The 23,179-nt window shown below is 40.6% G+C and overlaps 1 protein-coding gene across 1 annotated transcript; it reads right to left on the bottom strand.

The window, feature by feature from the left end:
- Positions 1-152: 152 nt before the first annotated feature.
- fdx2 (ferredoxin 2) lies at positions 153-4,029 on the bottom strand. Its single transcript, XM_073464465.1, has 5 exons — positions 3,843-4,029; positions 3,429-3,480; positions 2,348-2,454; positions 1,569-1,656; positions 153-1,457 (listed from the first exon to the last, which is right to left on the bottom strand). The coding sequence occupies exons 1-5, from the start codon at positions 4,027-4,029 to the stop codon at positions 1,301-1,303; spliced, it is 591 nt and encodes a 196-aa protein (XP_073320566.1). The 3' UTR covers positions 153-1,300.
- Between the last annotated feature and the right edge of the window lie 19,150 nt (positions 4,030-23,179).

Genomic DNA, 23,179 nt, shown 5'->3' with positions numbered 1-23,179 from the left:
TTGCTGGACAAATGCAGCGATTTTACCGACAATGGCTGCCTGCTAATATACAATGCACTACTGGTTATTTCTGCTCGGATGAAACAATACAAATTTATATTTGTCCCATTTTTAGTCCTTGGGGAATGACAAGTCTAAGAGACAAAAAAACATCTTTTTAAAACTGATTTTATTGCACAACTTTAAATATTTGTAATTCCTAAGACATAATATACAGAATCCACTTATATTTGTGCGTAAATTGGACAAGTACAGTAGACTTAACAAGTAAAGGGTAGATGTAGTAAACTCAATCCATGGTCACATGAAGCCCACCAGCTTCAGAACAGATAAGTCTCCACCTCCATCCTGCTCTGGATCAAAGCACACCTGACCCAGATCAACTAATTAAGCAGAATCACTGGCACCTGGCAGGAAGTGCTTTAAATGAACACTTGAAGCAATTCAGCCATGTATGATTTGAAATGTCTATAGTGAATAAAATGAAATTATTAACAGTCTAAATCCTGATTTATTATTCACTATATTTAAGAGACCAACCCTTTAAGCTTCAGTCAAATACTGTCTTTCATCACCACTTCATCATATGGCTTCTTCTTCTTCTCCAGGGCCATGCAGAAGAAAACTGAGGGTTTATGACTTGGTGCTAATTACAGTGAGTGGGTACGTACTGATAAGCCATGACAACACCTACAAATGAACATATAAATGAGAGTAAATTCTATGTATACAATATCTGACAAGTGAATCAGGGTGGCAAAGATGGACTGGCAGAAATGATCAGCTTGTGATACTTGTGCGTATATGAGCTGTAACAAGGAATGTTCCATTTAACGGCAGAAAGATGAACTTTGTTAAAACTTGCTCTGTGCAGGTGTGCAATGTGTAAAACAAGTATGAAATGTTTCTAAATGTATGGGGTGTTTTAACAAAGAACAGCTTTTGAGATTGAATGGTGCCGTAATGCTGGCCTGAGAACACATCCACAAAAATAAATACAATATCAGTTAAACCATCACAGGTTTTTTTTTTTGTTTTTTTTGTTTGTTTTTTTTGGAATTAACCATTAATTTCACCTTCACTCATATAGTGTCCGACTCTGCCTGATCTCATCTGCAGGCCGGTCCTGTCATTGGTTAACTGTGGAATTAGTCGCTCTTCAAGACGTCTTGGGAGATGCTACGGACTTCACTATCCTCGCAGTGTATCTCTTCATGGTCGCACCCCGTCACTCCAGGGGCAGCGCAGAGACCCCATGTCATTTTCCATCAATCCCCCTCTTCATCATTTGGACCTCTTCTCAGTGAGGTGTGGGCACATGCCCATCCACATAGAAGTTCCTGGTGACTTTGGGCAATGTGAGCTCAATTCCGTCAAGCTCTCGGGTGAGGGTGATCTGGCATCCAAGCCGGGAGTTCTCCTGAAGCATGGGCGCCATGTCCAGCATGTCATCCTCCCTAGAGCGCCAAGATATCCGTCAACATTTACAGTGACCTCCCTTCCACCTCATCAGACACATTAGTTGAAACTGAAATGGTTCAGGAAGATATCATTTGTCGCAGACCTACCTCTCCTCAGGTTCTGGCAGTTTGTCAAAATGGTCGGCACTCACATAGACCTGACATGTAGAGCAAGCAAGTGATGCCTCACAGGCTCCTGAATGAAAAAGGAACACAGTTAATGAGCATTAATTGTCTTACCAACATGCTCCAATAAAACCTAAAAAATAACTTTAAGGCCTCATTTAGAACAAATCAGGCATTGCAGCGGTGAGGGAGGACACAGCTGGGAGAATATCATTGTTTGGTCCGTGAACTTTGCCAAGAATGCGCCTAGTTTCCAGCTTTATGCTTGGGAGAAACAGTTCCTCCAGAGAGGATTTCCATTCACGTTAAGTTTGGGGAGTATTTCTCTTCCCCTGCTGGTGCAGTCACCTGGCAGCACAATGTTGTCTGAGGACGTAAGCAAGCATTTACCTTTTTTTGGCCTGTGAGACAGTATCTGATCACCCTGACACCTAGCCTGTCATGTCAGCCAGCACTTATGAGACAACGTGAAAAAAACATCGTAAGTATCATAGTTGCAGACTTTGTTTATAGTGTAATTTTATAAAAAAATATTTTGAGTGTGAACAGCTTGAACTACAATACTGTTGACCAGCCTGTCTGATTGCTGGGTTATGCGATTGGCTGAACTGAACTGAACTGAACTGAGTATGACATCAACCCCTGCAGCCCATACCGGCGCAGCCTAAACAGCTTACCATGTCAAAATAATTTGGAGGGCTGGCATTTTCGCCGCAACACCTGATTTGATCTGAATTAGGCCCACCTGTGTAAATGCTCACCTTCCAGGTCAATTCCATGCTTGTGAGCCAGATAGAGGACATTATCTCCCACCTTGGCCTTAACTGGGATCCTCTTTCCAGACCGATCTATATACACCACGTTCACCCTGAACAGCAGAAAGGTGAAAAATTATTTTGCTTTATTTACAGTCACGTATTTGAGTTAAACTTGCAAGGTTTTGAAAAGTTGAAAATCATCATTGGCCTCTTTTAAGGCTTGAAAAAGAATCACACAAAATCTGCACATTGTTGCATTTATAGTGTAAAAAATGTGAGGGAAAAAAACACTGACTAATGAATCAATTTTTCATTTCATTATAATTGTTTCTGCGCCTCTAGAGACACAATTCATGTTTTTTGTCAGGTGAAACTGTTTACCTATACACTGTTTATGCTGTATTATTTTAAGAGCACCAAGCCCTCTCCAGTGCTTACATTACATTTCTGGCTAACTGAATACTGCTATTTATCAGTGCTGCCATTTTCTAACTAATGTAGGTTAACATTTGTTTTTATTTTTTAAGCATCGGGACAAACAAGCCAGTTTCGAGCTCAAACACACTGAGAGGAGCAACAACTGTAATAGTTTTTTGTAAATGTACAAAGAAATTTTGCTTCTCATTGAGTACAGTGCCTTGCTAAAGGACACTTTGGACAGAAGGACCCTGAGATAAAACCAATAGCGATGACCCACTCTGAGAAGCAGGAACCACCAAATTATGACTAAAGAAATAAAAAAATACATCAAACTTTACAAATTTTTACCCTTAAATTAGAGGTAAGCAAGTTTTGTGTACAATTGGTCTCCTACATGCATACTGACTATGTAAGCTGTTGGTTTAGAGCACAACCTTTTCACTTTAAAGTTAACAACTGGTTCAGTCTATGTTCAGGATTGGTTCAGTATGCAAAAAAATGCAAGTTCAGCATGACAATGCAAAAAATTGAGCAAACTTCCCCAGAATATTCGATGTAGCCTCCACTTACTTGGACTTGTGGCGCATCTGTTAGTAGGATTTGTGCATAAACACCGACTGAGAAAACCGTATCAATTCAAAATAAAAGCACGTAGTGAACTTACACATCCTCTGGGTCCTCTGCATTGGAGCTCCCCTCCTCACTGTGGTAAAGACCTTTGAAAGAAGAAACAAGAACAACAGGACTGTGAGTGTTTCTGCTGTCAGTGGTGATATCAGCACCTCCTGACTGTGCCGGATGTGGAAAATGCTTGACTTGTTGCACAAAGTTGCACCAGCCAAACTGGGAATGTTGCCTTGAAGTTACACAAGTGTTATTGAGCAGATTTTCGACTGTAATAACCTCTGGTGTCCTTCCACCACCTGCGCACCAGACTTTGCTGGCATTAACAACAACATAAACTATAAACTATGGAACAAAAATATTATTTATTACCACTTATTATCAACAAACAGTCCCGAGAGAAGAACCAGCTTCTGATGGAGGCTAAAAGGTGTTAGCAAGCTGCACCACTCACCTATACTCGTCTGCAGGTGTCGGTTTATCGTCCGGAAGCTGTCAAATGAACCCCCTCTTTGTACATTAGCCGTGCTGCTCACACAGCTCTTTAACCTGTTGAGAGGACATGTGCTACAGTCCGGTATAACTCGAGAAAGTCTGAAAGTCAGCCCCATGCTCGACCGGACTGCAGCGGAGGCCGCCATGATTATGTTTTGGTCACATGGCCGCAAGCGACCAATAGGAGAAGAGGACTGTGGCGACGACGTCTCAGCTGTGACGTACAGCTCTGACAGCAGGGGGCGCTGCTGCTTCTTACACTGCAGGAAATAAAGATCATAACATGAGAATTATGTCAGATTTACTGAAGTTGATGAACAGAAGTAAGAGCAAAAAAATGAACTTAAAGTATTAAAAGTGCAAGTACTCATCGTGTTGCTATAAATATAGCCTATTATCGGTTCAATAATATTGATAACCTCTTTTAACATGTAAGCAGTACTTTGTCATGTGTAGCTGGTCAAGGTTGAGCAAATTTAAATTGCTCTGCATACTGTTTGGTATCTTAATCTCAAACAAAGCATGATATTTTCTTCATAGTGTATTTTATTATTTCATAGTGAAATCCCTTACATATAAGACAAAACAAAAATATGTTGACGAAAACACCCCTCCTCCATCCCCATCCCATCAACCCCTACAACATTCACAACAACACTACAAATGATTACAGATAAACACAAATAAATAAAATCCCATTCAAGATGAAAGATCATCCTGTGCCAAAACAAAGCTAAAAAAAACAAAACAAGGAAAAAAGCAATATTGAGGTAATATTTTCTAAGATCATCACCTGTTGTAAGTCTTAATCTGTAAAGTAACTAGTACCTAAAACACTCTACTAAAATGAAAATGCAAGTACAAGTACCTCAAATTTGTTTATTATTTGAGTAAAGGCACCAACCACAGGAGATTTATTAGGTAAATGAATGACAATCTACAGTGCGTCAGAGAATATCGAACTCCCAACATCATTTATTTGCTTCCATCAGGGTGGAGGTAGAAGCAGTAGCACTCGTACAGTGATATTTTGAAGGTCTTTTACTTCACACACAAAAAAAAGAGGCAGGGATAAAAAAAGTACTGTATTTAAGTCAGATTTTGAGGTACTTGTACTTGAGTATTTCCATTTGCTGTTTCTTTACACATTAATGTTACATATTTTACTCGACTTCATTTATCTGATATACAATGACTTTATGAAATATGATGTACTGTAATAGATTGATCTATCTAAAACGCAGCTATGACTAACAATGTTAATGAGTAAAACATATAACAACATAACAGTTTGAAAGGGGCCATTCAGCATAATGCATACCCTACCCTAGTTTCTGAGTGCAACACCCCTGTCTTATATAGAAATCTAAGGTCTGTAACAATTTGTCAGGTGTAAGGTGCTAACTACAAACAAAACTCATCACATCATAACAGTGTTATTTGTTGAAAACTTGTATGTTGAAGTAAACACATATGTAACGCTGTGATCCTACCCTCTCACTGAAGTTACATAGTGCAGAAACAAGTGATAGGGGGGTGGAGTGGCTCCGTAACACCCTATTACAAGACGCTGTACCATCAAAATGACTTCGAAGCTGTTATTTTAAGGTAAAAAAGTGATATAATGATGCTTTAAATACTCTTTGAATGCTCATTGTGAAACGTTATTTGGTCTGTTAGCTGTGAATTAGACAGGGCTCAATGCTTTCTCAAGATGCTTTTGGTGATAAGTGAGGACGATGTTGCATAGTTTTGGTTTTCATAGTTGTTTTATTCATTGCTGTTTTTCTTTTTCTTTTTAAAAAAATCTTTTTGACTAATATGTCTAAACCACATTGCCCTTTATAGGAACATTCACTGTCAGTATCAGAATATTTACCTTCACCTCCACTACATTCATCTCACTTTGGATTGGAGTCGGATTAGCTCCACCTCAACTAACGTCACTAATACTATTTCAATATTGTAATATAATCTAACTCTGATTATATAAACTTAATCTAATATCAATGCATGTCTTAACTCGTAACTGAGTATTTTTCCATTGTGGTATTGCTGTTTTTTCTTACTTCACACAAGCACACTACTTTTGCTGCTGTTTCATCCCTGTTGCCGCTCTGACCAGTCTAAGCCTGTTAAAGTTTCGTCTCTGGTTAAGAAAAACAGGTTTTCCCACGGTTCAAAAGAATCAAAATATAATATTTCATATTCTCACAAAGTCGCATTCAGTGTTAAGCTTTGCACTTGCCAGCATCACACAACAGCACAGCACAATGCAGTACATGTCCTGCCTTGTTTATCCGTGCTGTAGAGGAAGACAAACCTAGATAAGAAATCTGATTCACGCTGGAAGCAGAAAGCTGAGACCACTGGTGTATGAAGGAAGAGAAGTGATGTTATGACTAGAGGCATGTGAAGAGCTCAGGCTTTCTGTTTTCTCTCTCTCTCTCTCTCTCTCTCTCTCTCTCTCTCTCTCTCTCTCAGTCCTTGACATCTGCATGGAGGGAAAGGAAGTTATCTTAAAAAAAGAACTGAGCCTTTAAATATATAATCCTCTAACAGAGTAGTAAACTCCCCCAGAGGAGCGTTGTGTTGATATTTGAGAGGTGATTTATAGACTTTAGTGACTCTATAATGACTGATGATCTCATCCACAGGGATAACACTATAACTTCTGTTTCTTTTCTTATCTTTCCTTCAGTGTTTCACGATGATCTGGGGGAAATCCACTCTTTAAGCTGGTTTTAAGATATATACTCACCCCCCATCTGGCTTTGGCTCCAGAGGTTCCCTCCATGGCCATAAAAAGTAAATGAGGCACTCTCATGCCTACTTTTTATTTTATAGGGAGTGCTGGGAGTCACCTCCCTGGCATATAGATTATTACACTTTATATACTCTATCCACATAATGAAACGCCATTACACTTTCATGTAATGTCCCACAAACACACCTGCACAGGATTAGTGCCCAGGGACAGTTCACCTGTGAAGTCTGTGAATTTACAGCTCTTAGTACATCATTGGGCCCTGTTGTCCTCAGGTCCTGCAGGTGTGTGTGTGTATGTGCAGAGGTGTGGTAGGTGGAGGGTGTTACACTTGATTTGGATATGAAGTGGCCCCTAGCTGTTCCTTCAGTTTACATTCCACTTATCCCTGATGACTATCCAGTACAATAACTCACAAACCCCAGCAGACTTCCTTCACACAGTCACACTGAAACACTTAAACGAGACACTTCTTAACAGACACTTTTCTAACATATGTCGCCCAGCAGCAACAGCCTGTGTGGACATTTTGGGCAGTGATTTAGCGATCTGTCTGGATCTCCCCAGAGGACACCATGTGTATGTGCGCAGCTTATGTTTCCACTGGCAGATAGAGCATGGAAAAACATAACATTTCCCAGCATTCCTCTTGGGGCCATACAATCACTCCCATCAGCGCTCCCAGTATTGTTTATTATTTATCAAATTCTTCCCACCTTGGAAATCACAACAGATTTGCCTAGGTGGGAAGTAACGAGGTACAAATACTTTGTTACTGTACTGTACTGTACTGTACCATCTGCCTCAATTTTCTTATCGTCTCAATTATTTTGCTGCTCAGGACACTTTACCAACCCAATATGTATATGAGACTCAACAATCAACTATCTTTGTGGTGAGTTTACGGACAGCTCAGACAAATCCTACTGATTCTACCTTTAGGTTTAATAGTCTTTGAATTATATTAATACTGTATATTAATACTATGACATGAGGTTAAGTCAACTTTGCACAGAAATGGTGGGTAGAAAAGTCCTACAAAGGGATACTTTTTACTTTTATACTTTGAGTACATTACAGAGTGTACTGTACTTTCTTACTTTAACTGGAGTAAAGAAGTTAAATCAGTACTTCTACTTCTCCAGAGTCTGGATACACAAGTATCTGTACTCCTAAATGAGAAAAGAATGTGTGTACTTTTGCCACCTCTGAAGATTTGAGTCTCATATTTTGAAAAGTGGCCATCTGGAATATGGAAAAGGTGTATTTACATTTCTTTTAAATGATAAGTTTGGTGATATTCCATATCTTAATTATTAACCACAAATCCCATGAGATGATCTAAACCATCAATGGAATAAAAATGGGCACTGTAGTTTAATTTGAGTGTTGTACATATACTCACTAAAATTGTAAATACTCGCTGAAAATAGTCTCAAGAAAAAGTTGGTATTCATTCATGTCCAAGTGACTTCTGCCAGAAAACTTCAATTGTTAGCAGTTTGAGGAAATTATTTTTCTTTTCTTAAAAAATGGAACTATAAATTGTATTTTAAAGAACAAGTGAGCCACAGACCAGAAATGGAAGCTGGAAATACTGAGAGAGGAACTAATACAATTGATGGTGGTGATATTTACACTGGATTATTTATTGGAAAAGAAAGGAAAATATAGAATAAAACCAACCTTATTCTTTGATTTTATCCCTTTTCTGGTGTTTGAAAAGTTTTGTAAGGCAAAGAAATATCCAAAGTTGGAGTTGCAAAGTTTTTCCAAGCATGTCGATGTGTGCGAGTATGATTACAAATTTCTCTTGCATGCTTACCCACTGTCTGTATGCAGATTTTAGTTCCCCTGTTTCATGTTATTTCTGGCTTTACTGTAAGAACAGTTATGGTGATCTATATTAGGCCACCGGGTTGAAGGACGGCAGCTGTTTCATTTTAATTCTCCTGTTTCACTGCCCTCCTTTAGGAACAGTCCGCTCAGGGTTGGACAGATGTCTGATATGTGTTCTTGAGGGAAAGTTTGAACGTTTCATTGAGCAACGCTGCCTTTAAAGCTGCTTTGAACAATGCAGTTAAGTGCCAACAAATTAACACCCCAAACTTAAATTTTGTGCTTTTATGGTGCCCAGCTTAATAATACAAACAGCTCTCTCAAAGCAACTACAAGGAACTACAATTTGTGTTGTTACTGGAGGCCCCTGTGGCTAGCGCGTGCATTTGTTTTGGAAGCAAATGAAAAAAAATCTGCCACTTATTTTAAATACTATTTTTCTTTTTAACCACAGCTGTTTGCAGGATGCATATTGGTAATGCGGTGGTTATTAAGATTAATAACTGTAATATGACTTATGATTTAACGACCAACTCTGTTCCCTCCAGCCCCGGCGTCTGGATAAAATGTCAGCAGTTAATGTTTCTGCACACCACTGATTTGCTCGTACATGTGGTTTACGTGCCGTAATGACATTTCTACAAAACGTGTCATATCACATTCATATTACATGGATATAAAGGGACTTTCATGCCAAGAGGTGAATGAGACTATGGTGGAGTTACAGACAAGAAGGCTGCCAAAAAAATGCACATTTCAAAGTTTGTAAGTGTGAGTAGTAGAGCGCTGCCACAACATAAAATGGAAAATTTAAGGTGCACCATAAAGAATTTAAAGTTTCGACATATTGGCCCTTTATTCTGGTGATTGAGTTGTTCCCCTATCTTCATGGGCTGATCACATTGCTTGCAGTGGTGTTTGGTCCACATGGTCTGGCTGGCCTGTTGGAGGGCGCCATGGCAAGTGATCGTCTCAGGGTCTGCTGCACTCAACACAATCCCTGCACTTCCTCTTCGGACGTGAGATGAGTGTATTTCTGTCGAAGACTGCCAGAGCTGTCTGGGCTCCCTACCCCAGGTTAACCTCATTTCCTGCCCCAGTATCAGCCATAACCACAAAATATAATGTCAAAAATACAATTACCTAAAGCAAAATCTCCTCCTGGCTGTGCTTCCTTTTAACTGGCAATAACGTCTTTGCAAAACTTTGCCTGGGAAAATGTAAACAAAGGCTTTTCCCATCTGCTTGTCGTAAATGTTTAATCTGGTTTTACTGGAAATACGACCCATTGACAGGCATTAAAAGTGTAGCTCCTTGTAGAAGATTTTATGATTCAAGATTTAGCAAACTTTACAGCTGGCATCCTGTCGAGACCTCAATGAGAATGTATCGACAACAGGACATGTCTGAACTACTGTTAACAGAGTTCCATTTAATCTTATCGTCATCTTATCATCGTCTTCGTGTATGTAACCACTTTATGTGTGTGCATGAACGTACCTGCAGGTTTGCATATGAGCAGCATTGTGCAAGCAGTGTCGTGACTCCCTTCTCTCAGATGACTCACACAAACATGTGAGAGTAACTAATCAGAAACAGGTATGGGACAAAAAAGTGCCCCGATGCCTGGTCATGCCTCATGTGTGTGGGAAATGCTCGCTCCTGAGCCAAACAAAAGGAAAGCTTACCATCAGTGTGAGTAAACACAGCAGCCTGGGAGCTGGCACTGTTACAGGGCAAACATCGTCTTAGTCAAACTCTTGTGATGTTAATGTGTCTGGGACACTTTCTCTACTGTGTGTCACACATTTAATTGTACCAACGTTTTAGGAGTCTCCCCGGGGCTCAAGGTTGTGTTGAGTAGTTAGTAATTAATGACCTTTTTCACACACAACACTAAAAACTGCACAGCGGCCAGCGGTGATAGTGTTTGTTTAAGCTTGAGGTCTGGATTTGGTTTAGTGGTTTCAGTCTGTGGTCTGAGGGACTACTGTCTGGCCCGTGACAGACAGCGCTGACCGCTGACTGTTGACCTTTGACACCAGATAAAGAAAGGCTGCAGAGAGAGGTCAAAGACTTGGGAGGTCATGGAGGTGCAACCAATCATGTCAACAAATCCAAACACACCAAGGAAGTTAAAGGTTCATTCCAATCATGTTTTTTTTAAAGCTAAATTTGGCGAAAAGTGGAATGTAGATCCGATTTTAACATTCATTTACATAACATGAAGAGAGGGAAAGGATATGTATGCTGGTTTTTCTCACATCTAAACAACAAGACTAAACCAACAATACTTAAGTCCTTCTCACAACACGTTCTGACAACTCTCAACTATCTGTGGCTACTTGTATCCATTTGTTTCTTACTGCTGACACGAATATTTAAAAACAGGCCATAAATATAAATTTCATTTTCAAAAAGGCAAACTAATTCCTAAAAATCACAAGAAATTCAAGGCACCCTCTTTCTAAAAACAATTTTAAAAAGTCCTTTGTTGTCAGGGCATGGACATGGTAAACCGAGTCAAAAGTCAAGAAGAAGAAGAAGAAGAAGACTCTTTATTCATCACATGCAATCATACATTTACAATGTAGTGAAACTGCTTCTCTGCATTTAACTCATCCTGGAGCAGTGACCAGCCACTGTACAGTGCCTAGGGACCAACCCCAGATCCAAGCCTGCACCTTGGTCAAAGGCAATGACCGGAGAATTTGCGCGTGCACGATTTCATGGTGGAGAAACCCACGCAAGCACAGGGGGAACGTGTGAACTCCACACAGAAAGGCCCTGCCCCAACCAGGATTCAAACCCAGGACCTCCTTGCTGTGAGGCAAGAGTGCTAATGACTAAGACACCATCATGAAAAGAAAGTGCCTCCAATGAACTCAGTTTGAGTCCAGGACGTGCTCCTGCCCTATCATCGTTTGATTTATACAGGCTAAATAATTTGCTAAAACAGCAGCACAGTGCTCAAGAACAGCTGTTAAATGGATCTTGTTCTGAGATTGCCTTGCCGACTTAAGGAGGTCCTATTATGCTTTTTGGGTTTTTGCCTTTCCTTTATTGTGTTATGTTGCATTTTTGTGCATGTAAAAGGTCTGCAAAGTGAAAAACCCAAAGTCCACGGCAAAGGGAGTTACTCTCTCCCACAGAAAACACTGTTCCTGCACTGCCTGAAACGCCTGGTTTGGAGTCGAGCCTTTACTTCCGTAACTTTTGTGCCTCACTATGTAACAGGCGTTGTATAAATATATATTTTTATATATTCATTATAAAATATATACACTCCAGTCATTCGGCAGACATACAGTTGCTACTGTAGCGGCGTTATTTTGGATCATACTACCTTGTTCTGCATGACCCGCCCTACTCTGCCTCTGATTGGCTACATCCTGCCCATTAAGTAATGTGCATGTGAAATGCTCACCAAACAGAGGCGAGATGTCTCACAACCTATTCTACTAGGACCCCTAAATACCTCTCTAAGTTTAAGCTAAAAGGTAAGGCTGGTGCTGTACAATGATATGTTCTTGACTGTTCCATTCTCTGACTTGCGCACACAAATCCGGTTCAATTTTTAAGAAAGTAATTTCCTCAACATCTGGGAACTTAGACAATAGCAAGTTATTCAACCAGGAGAAAATGGTGCACTTTTGAGGGAACTAGTTTCATCGGTGGATTGATACACATTTAGGGATCTATAGCACAGAGGACTAAACTATATCAGACTTTGACTACACAGACTTTTCTTGTTAGGATCAATTCATTGTCGGTTTTGGTCTTTTTAAGGGATTTTTTGACAACAATGACATTTATTCAGTATTCCTTCTGTAGTTCCTTGCATTAATTCTTTGTAGTACTTGTAATGTCCCAACACAGAGTACAGTTTACTTGTATACTGACTCTTTGGTGTATACTATACATCATTAAGTCTGGTTTGGATCTGCAACCAAATAGGACAGGAACAGACTGCAACAGACAATCAGGTCTGCAGGACTGCGGGACTTGTACCGGTCCAGGGTCAGGAAACGGGCAGGTAATGTCTCTGCAGATCTCTCACATCCCGGACACAAACTGTTCAAGCTCCTCCCCTCCGATAAGCGTTACAGAGCACTGTACACCAAAACAACCAGACACAGAGATAGTTTCTTCCTCCAGGCTGTCACTCAGCTGATGAACACTTAACAGTGTCAGAAAAGACCACTGTGCAATAACTCCTGCCACTGTTTTTAATGTAAATACTGTTTTTAATGTAAATACTGCTGAAAATTCTGCACTCCTTACAATTGGACTTTTTTTCCTTGTACATGTTAGTCTAAATTTTTCTATTATTTATTTTCTTTTTTTAGATTTAATGTTTAAAAACTATTCCCTGTACATTGAGAGCATATTTAAGCAGAGCCACATTCCTTGTTTGTGTACACATACAATGAAGCTGATTCTGATTCTGATCAGAGATTTAAATATACTGTATACACTTAATTTTCACATGCTATTGTTCAGTAGTCTTTATTCTTTGCCACTCTTTAACCTGTTTGTCCAGTTGCTGTCCTTGTTCCTAGCTGTATCTTGATTTCTGTGTAAGTACACTGACAGCAATGTAAAACTGTTGAATACTTGGCCTTTTCTGATTCTAGTAATTCAATAATAGAACGTCACCAGTTTTATTTGTTAAACGCACTGTGTCCTCAGATGCTGCGATCTCAATATATCATGTCCCTTTCTTTTCCTTTCCCTCTCTTAAAGCTTTCCAATTAAACACTAACCTGTCAATCACTTAATGGTTACCAGGGGCACGTCGGCAATTTTAAACTTAGATCGTCATGTGAACCAACCAGAGGCGTTCTGTTGTCATGGCAACAGAGTGATTGATAGGCGTCCTTGGGGAAGGAGAGCAGCTCCGGGCCTCGGCTCTGATGTGCTGACAGCAGGTAAAGATCACTTTCACTGTGTGTGTGTGTGTGTGTGTGTGTGTGTGTGTGTGTGTGTGTGTGTGTGTGTGACACAAAGAGCGAGAGAGAGAGGTCTGTACATTATGCGAATAAACTTAAAACATCTGCATGTGTATGCATGTCTGCATGTGCAAATGTGTATTCATGTTTCTGCACTTTAGCTTAAATGAGTATGCCTGACTGCTTGCCTGCATGTGTGTGTGTGAGTGTGTGTGTGTGTGTGTGTGTGAGTGTGTGTGTGTGTGTGTGTGTGTGTGTGTGTGTGTGTGTGTCATGGAGTTGATTTACGGCTCTAACAGTGACTGTAATTGACCCTCCGTGATCTAGACCTGGCCTCTGTGAAACATCTAGTCCCAACCGGAGTACAATGTCTCTCTGGGGACTGAGAGGTGTTAACTCCATGACAAACTGGACTCTGTTTCACTCCACATGAGCCAACTTTTCATTGCGGCTATAAATTGTCTTTATTTCAACAGTGTATTTTAAAATGAATGGTTATCTTCTAGAAAATTACGTGTGTGCTCACAGTGGTTTGTTATTACAATTAGAGGTAATTTTCATTCAAACAAAGATGTTTTCAGGTATAGGTGTGTGCCAGTGTGTACACATACTCTACTTAGCCCCACCTAATGAAGAATGTAATTGAGCACTGTCAGGGTACATTGTATTTAAGACAGATGGATATTAAAGGAAAATTCACCCAAAAATGAAAATTCTGTGCTGATGGAAAGTCAGGTAAAGTTTCGTAGTTCACAAAACATTTCTGGAGCTTCACAGCAAACCAACTGAAGTAGATAGGAATTTGTTATAAAACATAAAGAAGAAAAAGAAAATCACTCCATACAGTGCATCTGGCATAATCCAAGTCCCCAGAAGCCCAAAGATCCCGAATTGATTTGAAAAGACATTAAACAGTTAAGCTAATGCCCCCACTGAAGATGGGGTGCTTTTAGCTTATCAGCTAAGATTTCAGCTGAAAAAGGGGGTTAAATAGCGTCTTTTAAAATGAATTTGGGATGTCGATTTTGATTTAAAGAAGTCCCCCTACTACTTCTTGTTTTTGGGAATGCTGCACTGCTGTTTTGCTGTTAAGTTCCAGAAACTTTTTGTGGACTACGAAACCTTACCTTATAATAATAATAATAATAACCAGTAGATAATGACAAAACTTTCCTTTATTGGGTGTTATTTTCCTTTAAGTTAGGCCCAAATAGTGCAAAGAGTGAAACAAAAGATTGAGTAAAACAGTTTACTTTAGGAATTTATACTCTAAATCGATAAGAAGTTGATTCACTTTCAACTTTTAAATGAAGTGCTTTGCTTTCCTGCCTTTAAAGGCTGTACGATTCTGCATCAAAACAATAATGAAACTTGCAAGAAGAAGAACTTTCTGACTATTTTAAGTTGTTTGCTATATTTGAGGTTGATGCCTCTGCTACTTCGAGGAAAAATCATAACCCTGGTATCAGACACGTCAAAACTCAGTACATCATTTCTGCTTTTCCTGGCGTACTTCATCGCTGTTTCCCTTTCTCCTCCTGCACGTTCTCCACCGAACACCCATCCCTCATCCTCTTCGGGACCAAAACAAAACACAAGCACATCTTTCTTTTCTAATGATTTAGACAGATGATTCCACAGAATAGCCAGTCTAAACAGTGTTATCAGTGCTGCTTGCAGACTGAAACGGCCCAAGACAGCATGGAAACCTATTACGTGTGTGTGGCTCAAATATTGCTTTATTGTTGCATTATGTTGTGGCAGCCAACAGTGTGTGTGCATAAAACTGCCCCAGTTTTTTCTTCCTAGACTTTGTGAAAGCAGCTTTGAGGTTTTGAAATTATTTATTTGTGTCTTCAAAAGGCAACACGGACGTCTGGAACACATTAAAATCCACTGAGAAAAAATCCATGTTTGAGTGATTAAATCTGAATATGGTCATTTCACAAGTTTCATATTAATTTGAGTGGTGTATAGTAAACGGTTTATTTTGTTATTCAAAGGTTATGACGCAGTGTGTGTATCTCTTATCTGATGCATTTTTCTTTGTGTGTGTGTGTGTGTGTTGGTGTGTGTGTGTGTGTGTGTGTGTGTGTGTGTGTGTGTGTGTGTGTGTGTGTGTGTGTGTGTGTGTGTGTTGTACCTGTTGGGGTGGTCGTCTCCTGTCTGGGAACTCTTATTATCTGGTGCTCGTCGCTTTCAGCTTTCGGTGCACAGCAGAGATGATAAGAGACAACTCAGGAGGCCAGTGGTGTGTAGGCCAGTCTTTGATGTGTATCTATTCATAATCAGTGGTGGAAGAAGTATTTAGATCCTTTACTTAAGTAAAAGTACTAATACCACATTGTGAAAATACTCCACTACAAGTAAAAGTCCCGCATTCAAAACCTTACTTAAAGCAGATATAGGCAACTGCTCAGATTCCCCTCTCTTAATATTTTTTCTGTGGTATTGCTGTAGGCGCCGCTGTTGAAAAGACAGCATTAGCAACTTGGCTACTGTCCAAAGCGAGGAAAGAATCCTAATTTGACCTATAAATCCTGATCACAGTGTATGAATAGAATAAAACACTTGGTTGTATTAATGCGTTATCAGGTTTTGTTACTGGGGAACAGGCTATGACACAACATGGGAGTGTTTTCTATCGGGTGAATGCCCGTCGGTTCACTGATGTTTTATCTCGGCATCTATCACCCTCCAGTGTAGTTTCCAGAGTTATTCCAGCTGTTCCACAGTTACCTGGGAATAGTGTCAGGTAAAAAAAACAATGCCTCTTGCACAATGGCGGATGCACTTTTGTGCTGTAATTCCACCGTCATTTCTCTGGTAAAAACTAAATCCAGCACACCAAGTAGCATAGTAAAAGTGAGTAGAATCAGCATTTACTTCAGAATTATAAGTTAAAGCAAAAAAAGTCATCAATCACCAGTTTAAATATATAGGGGTTTTCAGCAATATTTACTTAAAGTATGAAAAGTCCTCATTCTGCAGTAAAATAGTGGTGGAGTTTTAATATTACTGCTGCATTAATGTGTATGTTGCATTTTAGTAACTGGTAACTAAAGCTGTCAGATCCATGTAGTGGAGTAAAAAGTACATTTGCCTCTGAGAAGAGTAGAAGTATAAAGCTGCTTAAACTGGAAATACTCAAGTAAAGTACAAGAACCTTCAGTTTGTACTCAAGTAAACGTACTTATATATATTTCACCACTGTCCATAACACACATACGACTGTTCACACTGTCACACAGGCATGCAGTCCAGAAATGACTGGTCTAAAGTTGAATCTAGCCCCCAAATGTGACACTGTGAAAACAAACACACACACGACTGTACTGATGATATGAAGTCTTTGAGCAGTTTTCAGTGAAATTACTTATCCGTTGCTACAGTTGAAAACTGCTGACAACTTTCTGTGGATGATCCAGAATAAGGGAGAACTGACTCTGGAAAGAAACGCTGCTGTTGAAATCTTAAAATGCCACTTCAAGGCTGCGAGCGCCACTAATTCACTTCCATGCATCTGAGGAGAAAAACTGGCAGCAAACACCGAGGCAGATGTCAAAGTCGCAAATCAGTCCAAAATTATACCACAACACTTTAGTGAGAAAATTTGGTTTGTAATTTGGGTGAACCAGAATTGACCCTTTAAGAGGTGATGTGAAGTCTCAACTTAAATCATTTCTGACAGCCTAATATGGGGAAATTCCTATACATAATGTAATTTGTGTCGACTGGCACCTAATTCACATGATGTACGCAGGTCGTCTTAGGCTCAAACATAGTTTCTCCTCTCTTAGATTATCTAAATTTGCTGAATTCAGTTTAAATCCTGTGCTTTAAGGTATAAAAAAAAAACTACTGAAAGACAATAAAAGCATCTGTCTGCAATGGTTTGTAGAATCCCAACATGTGTAAAATCATTTGTTTTATGTTCTGCATGCAAACAACTCCTCCTCAAATTTGTTTTGCAGCCTTGAAATAAAAACTGTGGTGACAGAGCTCGAACGAGCTGCGGAGGATTTTGTCTTCTGCGCTTCAGATTGAATCTAGGTCTCTCTCTGATGTTGATGTTTGTACCGAAAGCTCTGCTGCGGTTGAAGACATGTGAGAAGATTAGTCTCTCCAAGCTGTAAGAGAGCTGTGATGATTTAAGATTTAAGCAACGCTTAAGCAAACTCAAACAAAGCCCTCATTCTTTTTTACATCTCAGGGGTTTGTGCAGCCGGCTGGAGGAGGATTAAGATGGGACAGATTTATGGGGAAATGGATCGGAGAGCGTGCAAGAGAAGAGAAGAAGAGAGGAGGCTCAACTGGGTCAAATCAAACTCCGGAAAAGTCATCAAGTTCAAATTGGCACCAAAGTCTCATTACATTGTGCTTTCGGGCCAGACGTGTCCAGTGAAAAAGAGATATTATATTACATGAGGTGTGAGCCAAAGAACAGCCAAAGCTTTCTTTCATTTGAGATGATAATTTGTTAAGCAAATGAACATTACACAGGCTGTCATAGTGGTAAGAATGTGCCCTTTTGGTGGAAATGATTAATGGTCCGCATGAATTTAATTATGGAAATTATAACACACACACACACACACACATGCACACACATCTACCGTCCACCAGCTTCCCTGCAACCTTTCATGTGATGCAGTTCTTCAAACTGACTCCTTCACTTTATCTCCTGCCGCTGCCCGTGCTGCACCCCTTCCCCTTTGTGTCCACACACACACAAACACACACACACTTCAACACAAGGTCAGGGAGGTGATGATAAAGGATTGGCAGGTGGCAGTTGAACGGTCTGGTGTGGTTGTTCCTGGAAAAGCGGCAGCTGTCAGCGACGTCGCCTCAGCCAGGGATGGTGTATCTGCGCCGGGCATCGCAGCAGCTCCTGTCACTGCGCTGTGTGAATTATTACTCCGGGGTTTCCTGCTGACACGGTCACAGACACGCACAAGAGGGCACACAGACACAAGTGCTGTCAAACCTATGATGTATACATACACTTAACGCACGAAACCAGGAGGGATTTTGAGTCATGTGTGCTTTTTAATCACCTCTTTATCATCTTATAGAGAAGAGACTATCTTTAGGGTCCCCTCATAAAAACGTTGAGCCAAAACCAGACACCTCAGGAGGTGACGTGGTGTGGACAGGTGTGTCGAGCCGGTGCATAATGCAGTTTTAGTCATACGCATTCCAAGACATGAACACTCGCCCACGCAGCAAACATCTAACAGAGTAGCCAGACATAGACAGAGAAATGACAAACCCCCGCCACACACACACACATACACATAAATATAAACAGGGACCTTTAATTATCCTTATACACTTACCTCATCCTTTCTCTAGAGTCTAGCAGGCAGCACCTGGTCACATTACTTCATAGAGACTAAAATAAATCTGTACACACGCACACGTAAACAAGCAGTCAGACTCTCGGTCAAATCAAGTCTTGTCAGTTTATATATAGATCACATTTAAAACAACAGCTGCTGAGGATACAGATAATTAAACATATAACTACACAGTAAAATGAAAATAAACAGATAAGTAAGCAGTGCACTTGAACAGATGATGTTGTAAACACAGACAAAACAAGGAGATGAGATTCATCAAATGAAAAAAACATGAATAAGACGATGACTGTATCTTTACTGGAAGTTCAGCCACAGACAGTGTCTGCCAGATCTACGGTCGCACAGTCATTTGACCAAAATCCATTCAGTAATGTGCTTTTTAATTAAAGTTGATGCATACATGGGGTTTCTCATGGTCGGGGCTCTGTGGATGAGAGGGGAGGGGCGTATGCTACACATTCCACTGACATGAAAGATACACAATTTTGTAAGTCTAATAGTGAACCACTGGCGTGTGGAAATCCCCTGCATGGAAAGAATTCATTTCACTTTCCTCGAGGCATTTCCTCACCTAAGGAGCTACAGTTTCTCAGTTGGCTGCAGGTTTGAGGAGTTAAAAGTTAACAGACGAGTCCTGAATATAACTTTCATTTATGCAGTGTGACTATCTAATTTTTCAACTCTGTTTTTTGTTTTATTCTTATTTTGGCACACAATCATTTATCTATTTTCCTTATTTTACCAGAGTAACATTTCCCATTTTCCTCACCACATTTCCAGTTTTCCTGTTGGGTCCAATGGTTTTTGTATGCGTAAAATCAGCGGAGAAATGACAGGAATGTGTGGACAGCTAGCCAAACCATGGACACATAATGAGAAGTGGATACGGTGTCTGAGGAGGGGCTGCGTTCATTCCTATGAAAACTGCTCATTGGCGCGTGAAGCCTCAAAAGTTCGACGCCTGGGTATGAAATTATATTCCACATAGCTTCCACATCGTGTTGCCCATAGACCAATAACTTCTGCTTTAGACATCTTCTAACTTGACTGAGTCATGCAGCTCTTCTAGACTTTACAAATGTTATCAGACCAAATGGATCAAATTCTGATTGTGAAAACAATCAAACAAAACAATCATTTTGGAGCCGACTGACATTTTAAAATTATTGATTCACAATCATGAAAATGTTTTTAAGGAAAATAAATACTTTTATTCTGCACCTTTCTTTAAGCTGTGTAGATGGGTCTGTAAAAAAATCATTATGTCATTAATATGACATTTGAATATATTAAATATTATTTATTCATGTATTCAGGTATATTTTTGACTCGTCTATTTAAGTGCTCCATAAAGGCCACGTTCATATTCGTTGGAAACATGATTTTGTTTCACCCATGGTGCTAAAAGGAGAGACATTTGGCCCAGCAGCATGGTGTCTTGGATCATGTTTCCTGCTTGTTGGCACTTTGCCACCTTAAACTCTCCCTCCTGACCTATCCTGTGTTGCAAAAGCCAAAATGTCAGTGGCACACAGAGGATGGTGGGCTGTCAATCACGCTCATCCAGCGCAGCATGAAGAGCCTCCACCAGATGTCTTCTGAAAGCTGCGTTTTTCATGAAGCTTTTCTTGCTGATGTAAGTTTTTCCCCTCACTGAAAATGAATAGTTTGTGCCTTTTGGTTTGGGTTGCCTCTATCCGAGAGGTCGTCTTTGCCATCTGTGTACAATATGCAGACATGCTTGATGAGGAGCCACAATACCAGGCATGCGAGCAGAAGCAGCAGGCCGATGAAAAACATGATGTGTCCTTTTAGCAGGTTCTTTCTGTGAGCTTGTACAACAGCTACAATAAAAAAGTCCATGTGTGAGAAGCGGAGGTGAAATTCTTTTCTCAACTCTTCTTAATGATTCACATGAAACCGCAGAACGGGAGGAACATGCCAGTTACGCAGATTGCACTCCCACATGACTCTACGACTCCCACCGTGCCAATAATTACTCTTGTTCTCGTCCCAACTCCCTCTTCCAGCATGTGTTTCATGTTGCCATGTTGAAAGGCCTTCAGTGGAAAGCCCCATGTAAGGAGGAGCACTCACCATAAACAAGTTGTGTTCAAACACTGGTATCTCTTTCTGTTTTCTCTCCCTGTCCTTCTTTCTTCTCCTCCTCACTTGATGAATGGAGTGTGGCGCTGTGCCCGTCACCCCCAGACCCATCTTTAGGACCGTATTAAAACAGATACCATCTAGGACTCCATAAGAACATCATCCATCACTATTATCAACAAAGACCTCCTTCATCGACATCCACAGGGGTCCATCTGTCCTCCCACACTCTGGTTGTAAAATGTTGTGTGTCTATGTGTCCCCTCCACCCTCAAAAGCATGCCTACTCCTTATCTATCCCTGCAGGTTTCCATTAACTATCTGCAGATCTATGTCGTGTCGAACTCAAACACGCAGATGCTTTGGGAACAAGGAGGAATTTTCTGGACCATTAATGCCGAGCTGCTTTCAAACACAGTTGAAATTTTAAAGGAAATGGAGAATTTAGAGTATCAATGTGTGTGTTATTGTTCTGGCAAGCGTCTGTGTGAATGTTTTTTTGTGTGTGTTCTGTCTGTGTGAGGTAAATCACTCCATCCCCGGGTATAAAGCACGGTGGGCCGCACCCACAGACCACACTCTCATCTGGCTGGCTCACACTCTCAGCAGGGTACAGGCCAGTTGGAGTCCATACATCATGGCTTCCTGTGTTTTCTCTCAAACTAACCTTCCCTCATTGTTTCTCTCTGACATGTGCTTTGGCAATTCCCCCCTCCATTTAAGAAACGTGAACGCCCAGTCCCGAGAAAGGGAGTAAAGGAAGGAAGGAGAGAGGAAGAAGAAGAAAGGGGGGAGTGCGAGAAAGAGAAAAATTGAGAGAGGGCCTCAATTTCTGTGACGCCTCGCACTCGCCAACCCCGAACCCACAAAGAATGAGGTTGGAGGAGCGAGCGAGGAAGGGATGGAGGAGAGGGGCTTATGAAAACGACCGTGGATGAAGGCAATCTTTAATAAGGAGAAAGCCTTGGGTTTCTGCGGTGGCTGGTAATGGCTCCAGTTGTCTAGGAGGACGACTGAACAACACAGTTTGTTTATCCAGAGGAGTGGGAATTGGTAGCTTTACAGCTCGCATCGTAAGTATCTGTGACTACAGCATGGATTGGCTCACTGGTCATTTGATGTATTTTTTGGGGGGTTTTCTCACAGCAACACTCAATTATCCACCACACAGAGTCAGAGCAATCTTTGCTTTTGGTTCTCTAATTGCCAGAAGGGGGATAAAATCCACATTCCTTTGCTCCGTGTAAAGATGCGTTGTACTAGCCCGCTCACGCCAGAAAGTACATCACAACAAAGTTAAACTGCTAACATGCTAGCCAGCTGGGAAAATGCTCGCACTAACCAGTATAGCCAGAGAGGAGACAAACAACTTGAAGCATTTTGAATAGAAAAGTTTGCAACAGCAAAGATGGTGGTTGTAGACACATATCCCGCCCACTTCCCCTCAAAAGCAGATCCAGGAAACATCAGCCAATTGCCATGAGGCGAGCGCACAGTAGAGATTCATGTCAGTTTCAGGCTATTTGAACATTAGACATGAAACTCGCATTTGTTTCATGACTTTCAAAGCACTGTCGAGATGGTTAAATATCAGTCAACACCCAATTTAAACAGTTCAAAAGATTTGTGAGCAACTCCGCTGATCAGTCCGGTTCCTATGAAGTGAACCAATTTTGCAGTAACAATTAGCAGTTAAATTCTGGTGTGACTGGACCTCACTGTACCTGGTATGAGGCCTCAGCAGTTTGAGTTAACAATATCAAGCATAGCCTTTCCTTGAAATCGTGTTTCGTCCTTGTAACAAACTCTTAATTCCTGTATAAGTTCCTCAGTGGCACATGAAGCCAAAACAGTGGAGCTGCACTGGAAAGGTATCGCTTGACACCCAGTATGAACAGGAGAAATTATTACAGCAAACTTAAACTTTCATAAAATACATTATATTTGGCTTTTAACGTAGTGTTAAGACAGACTTTCTGTATCATCACAACACATCGAGTTTAGCACTAGAAGAATGCAAAACCTTTCCAGTGAAAGCTTTCACTCTGCGGTGCTACTTTCCCATCAACAGTGCGACTAGAAAACTAGTTTTTAAATTGGCCTCTTGGACAAAAACTCTTAAAACCTGCGGGTCTGTGGTCAAGACTGGGTCGTGCTATGAAAAACAGCTGCAATTCAATAAGATTTATAGCACAGCGTTCAGACAAAGATCTGTTAGTTTGCCAGTGATAAGACTTAGTGGTCAGGAACTTAACCCTAACCATGG

This window comes from Pagrus major, chromosome 1 (assembly GCF_040436345.1).
Source record: "Pagrus major chromosome 1, Pma_NU_1.0".
In the NCBI taxonomy this organism is placed as follows: domain Eukaryota; kingdom Metazoa; phylum Chordata; class Actinopteri; order Spariformes; family Sparidae; genus Pagrus; species Pagrus major.
Note: the sequence above shows the minus strand (reverse complement) of the source record. Positions and strands in the feature narration are given on the sequence as shown.

Bases quoted from the DNA above. Each gene is read 5' to 3' on its own strand.
- fdx2 (XM_073464465.1), bottom strand. From the start codon at position 4,029: ATGGCGGCCTCCGCTGCAGTCCGGTCGAGCATGGGGCTGACTTTCAGA. The intron at 3,481-3,842 runs GTGAGTGGTGCA...CTTCTTTCAAAG, and splicing joins ACACCTGCAGACGAGTATAG to GTCTTTACCACAGTGAGGAG. The intron at 2,455-3,428 runs GTAAGTTCACTA...TCTGCTGTTCAG, and splicing joins GCAGAGGACCCAGAGGATGT to GGTGAACGTGGTGTATATAG.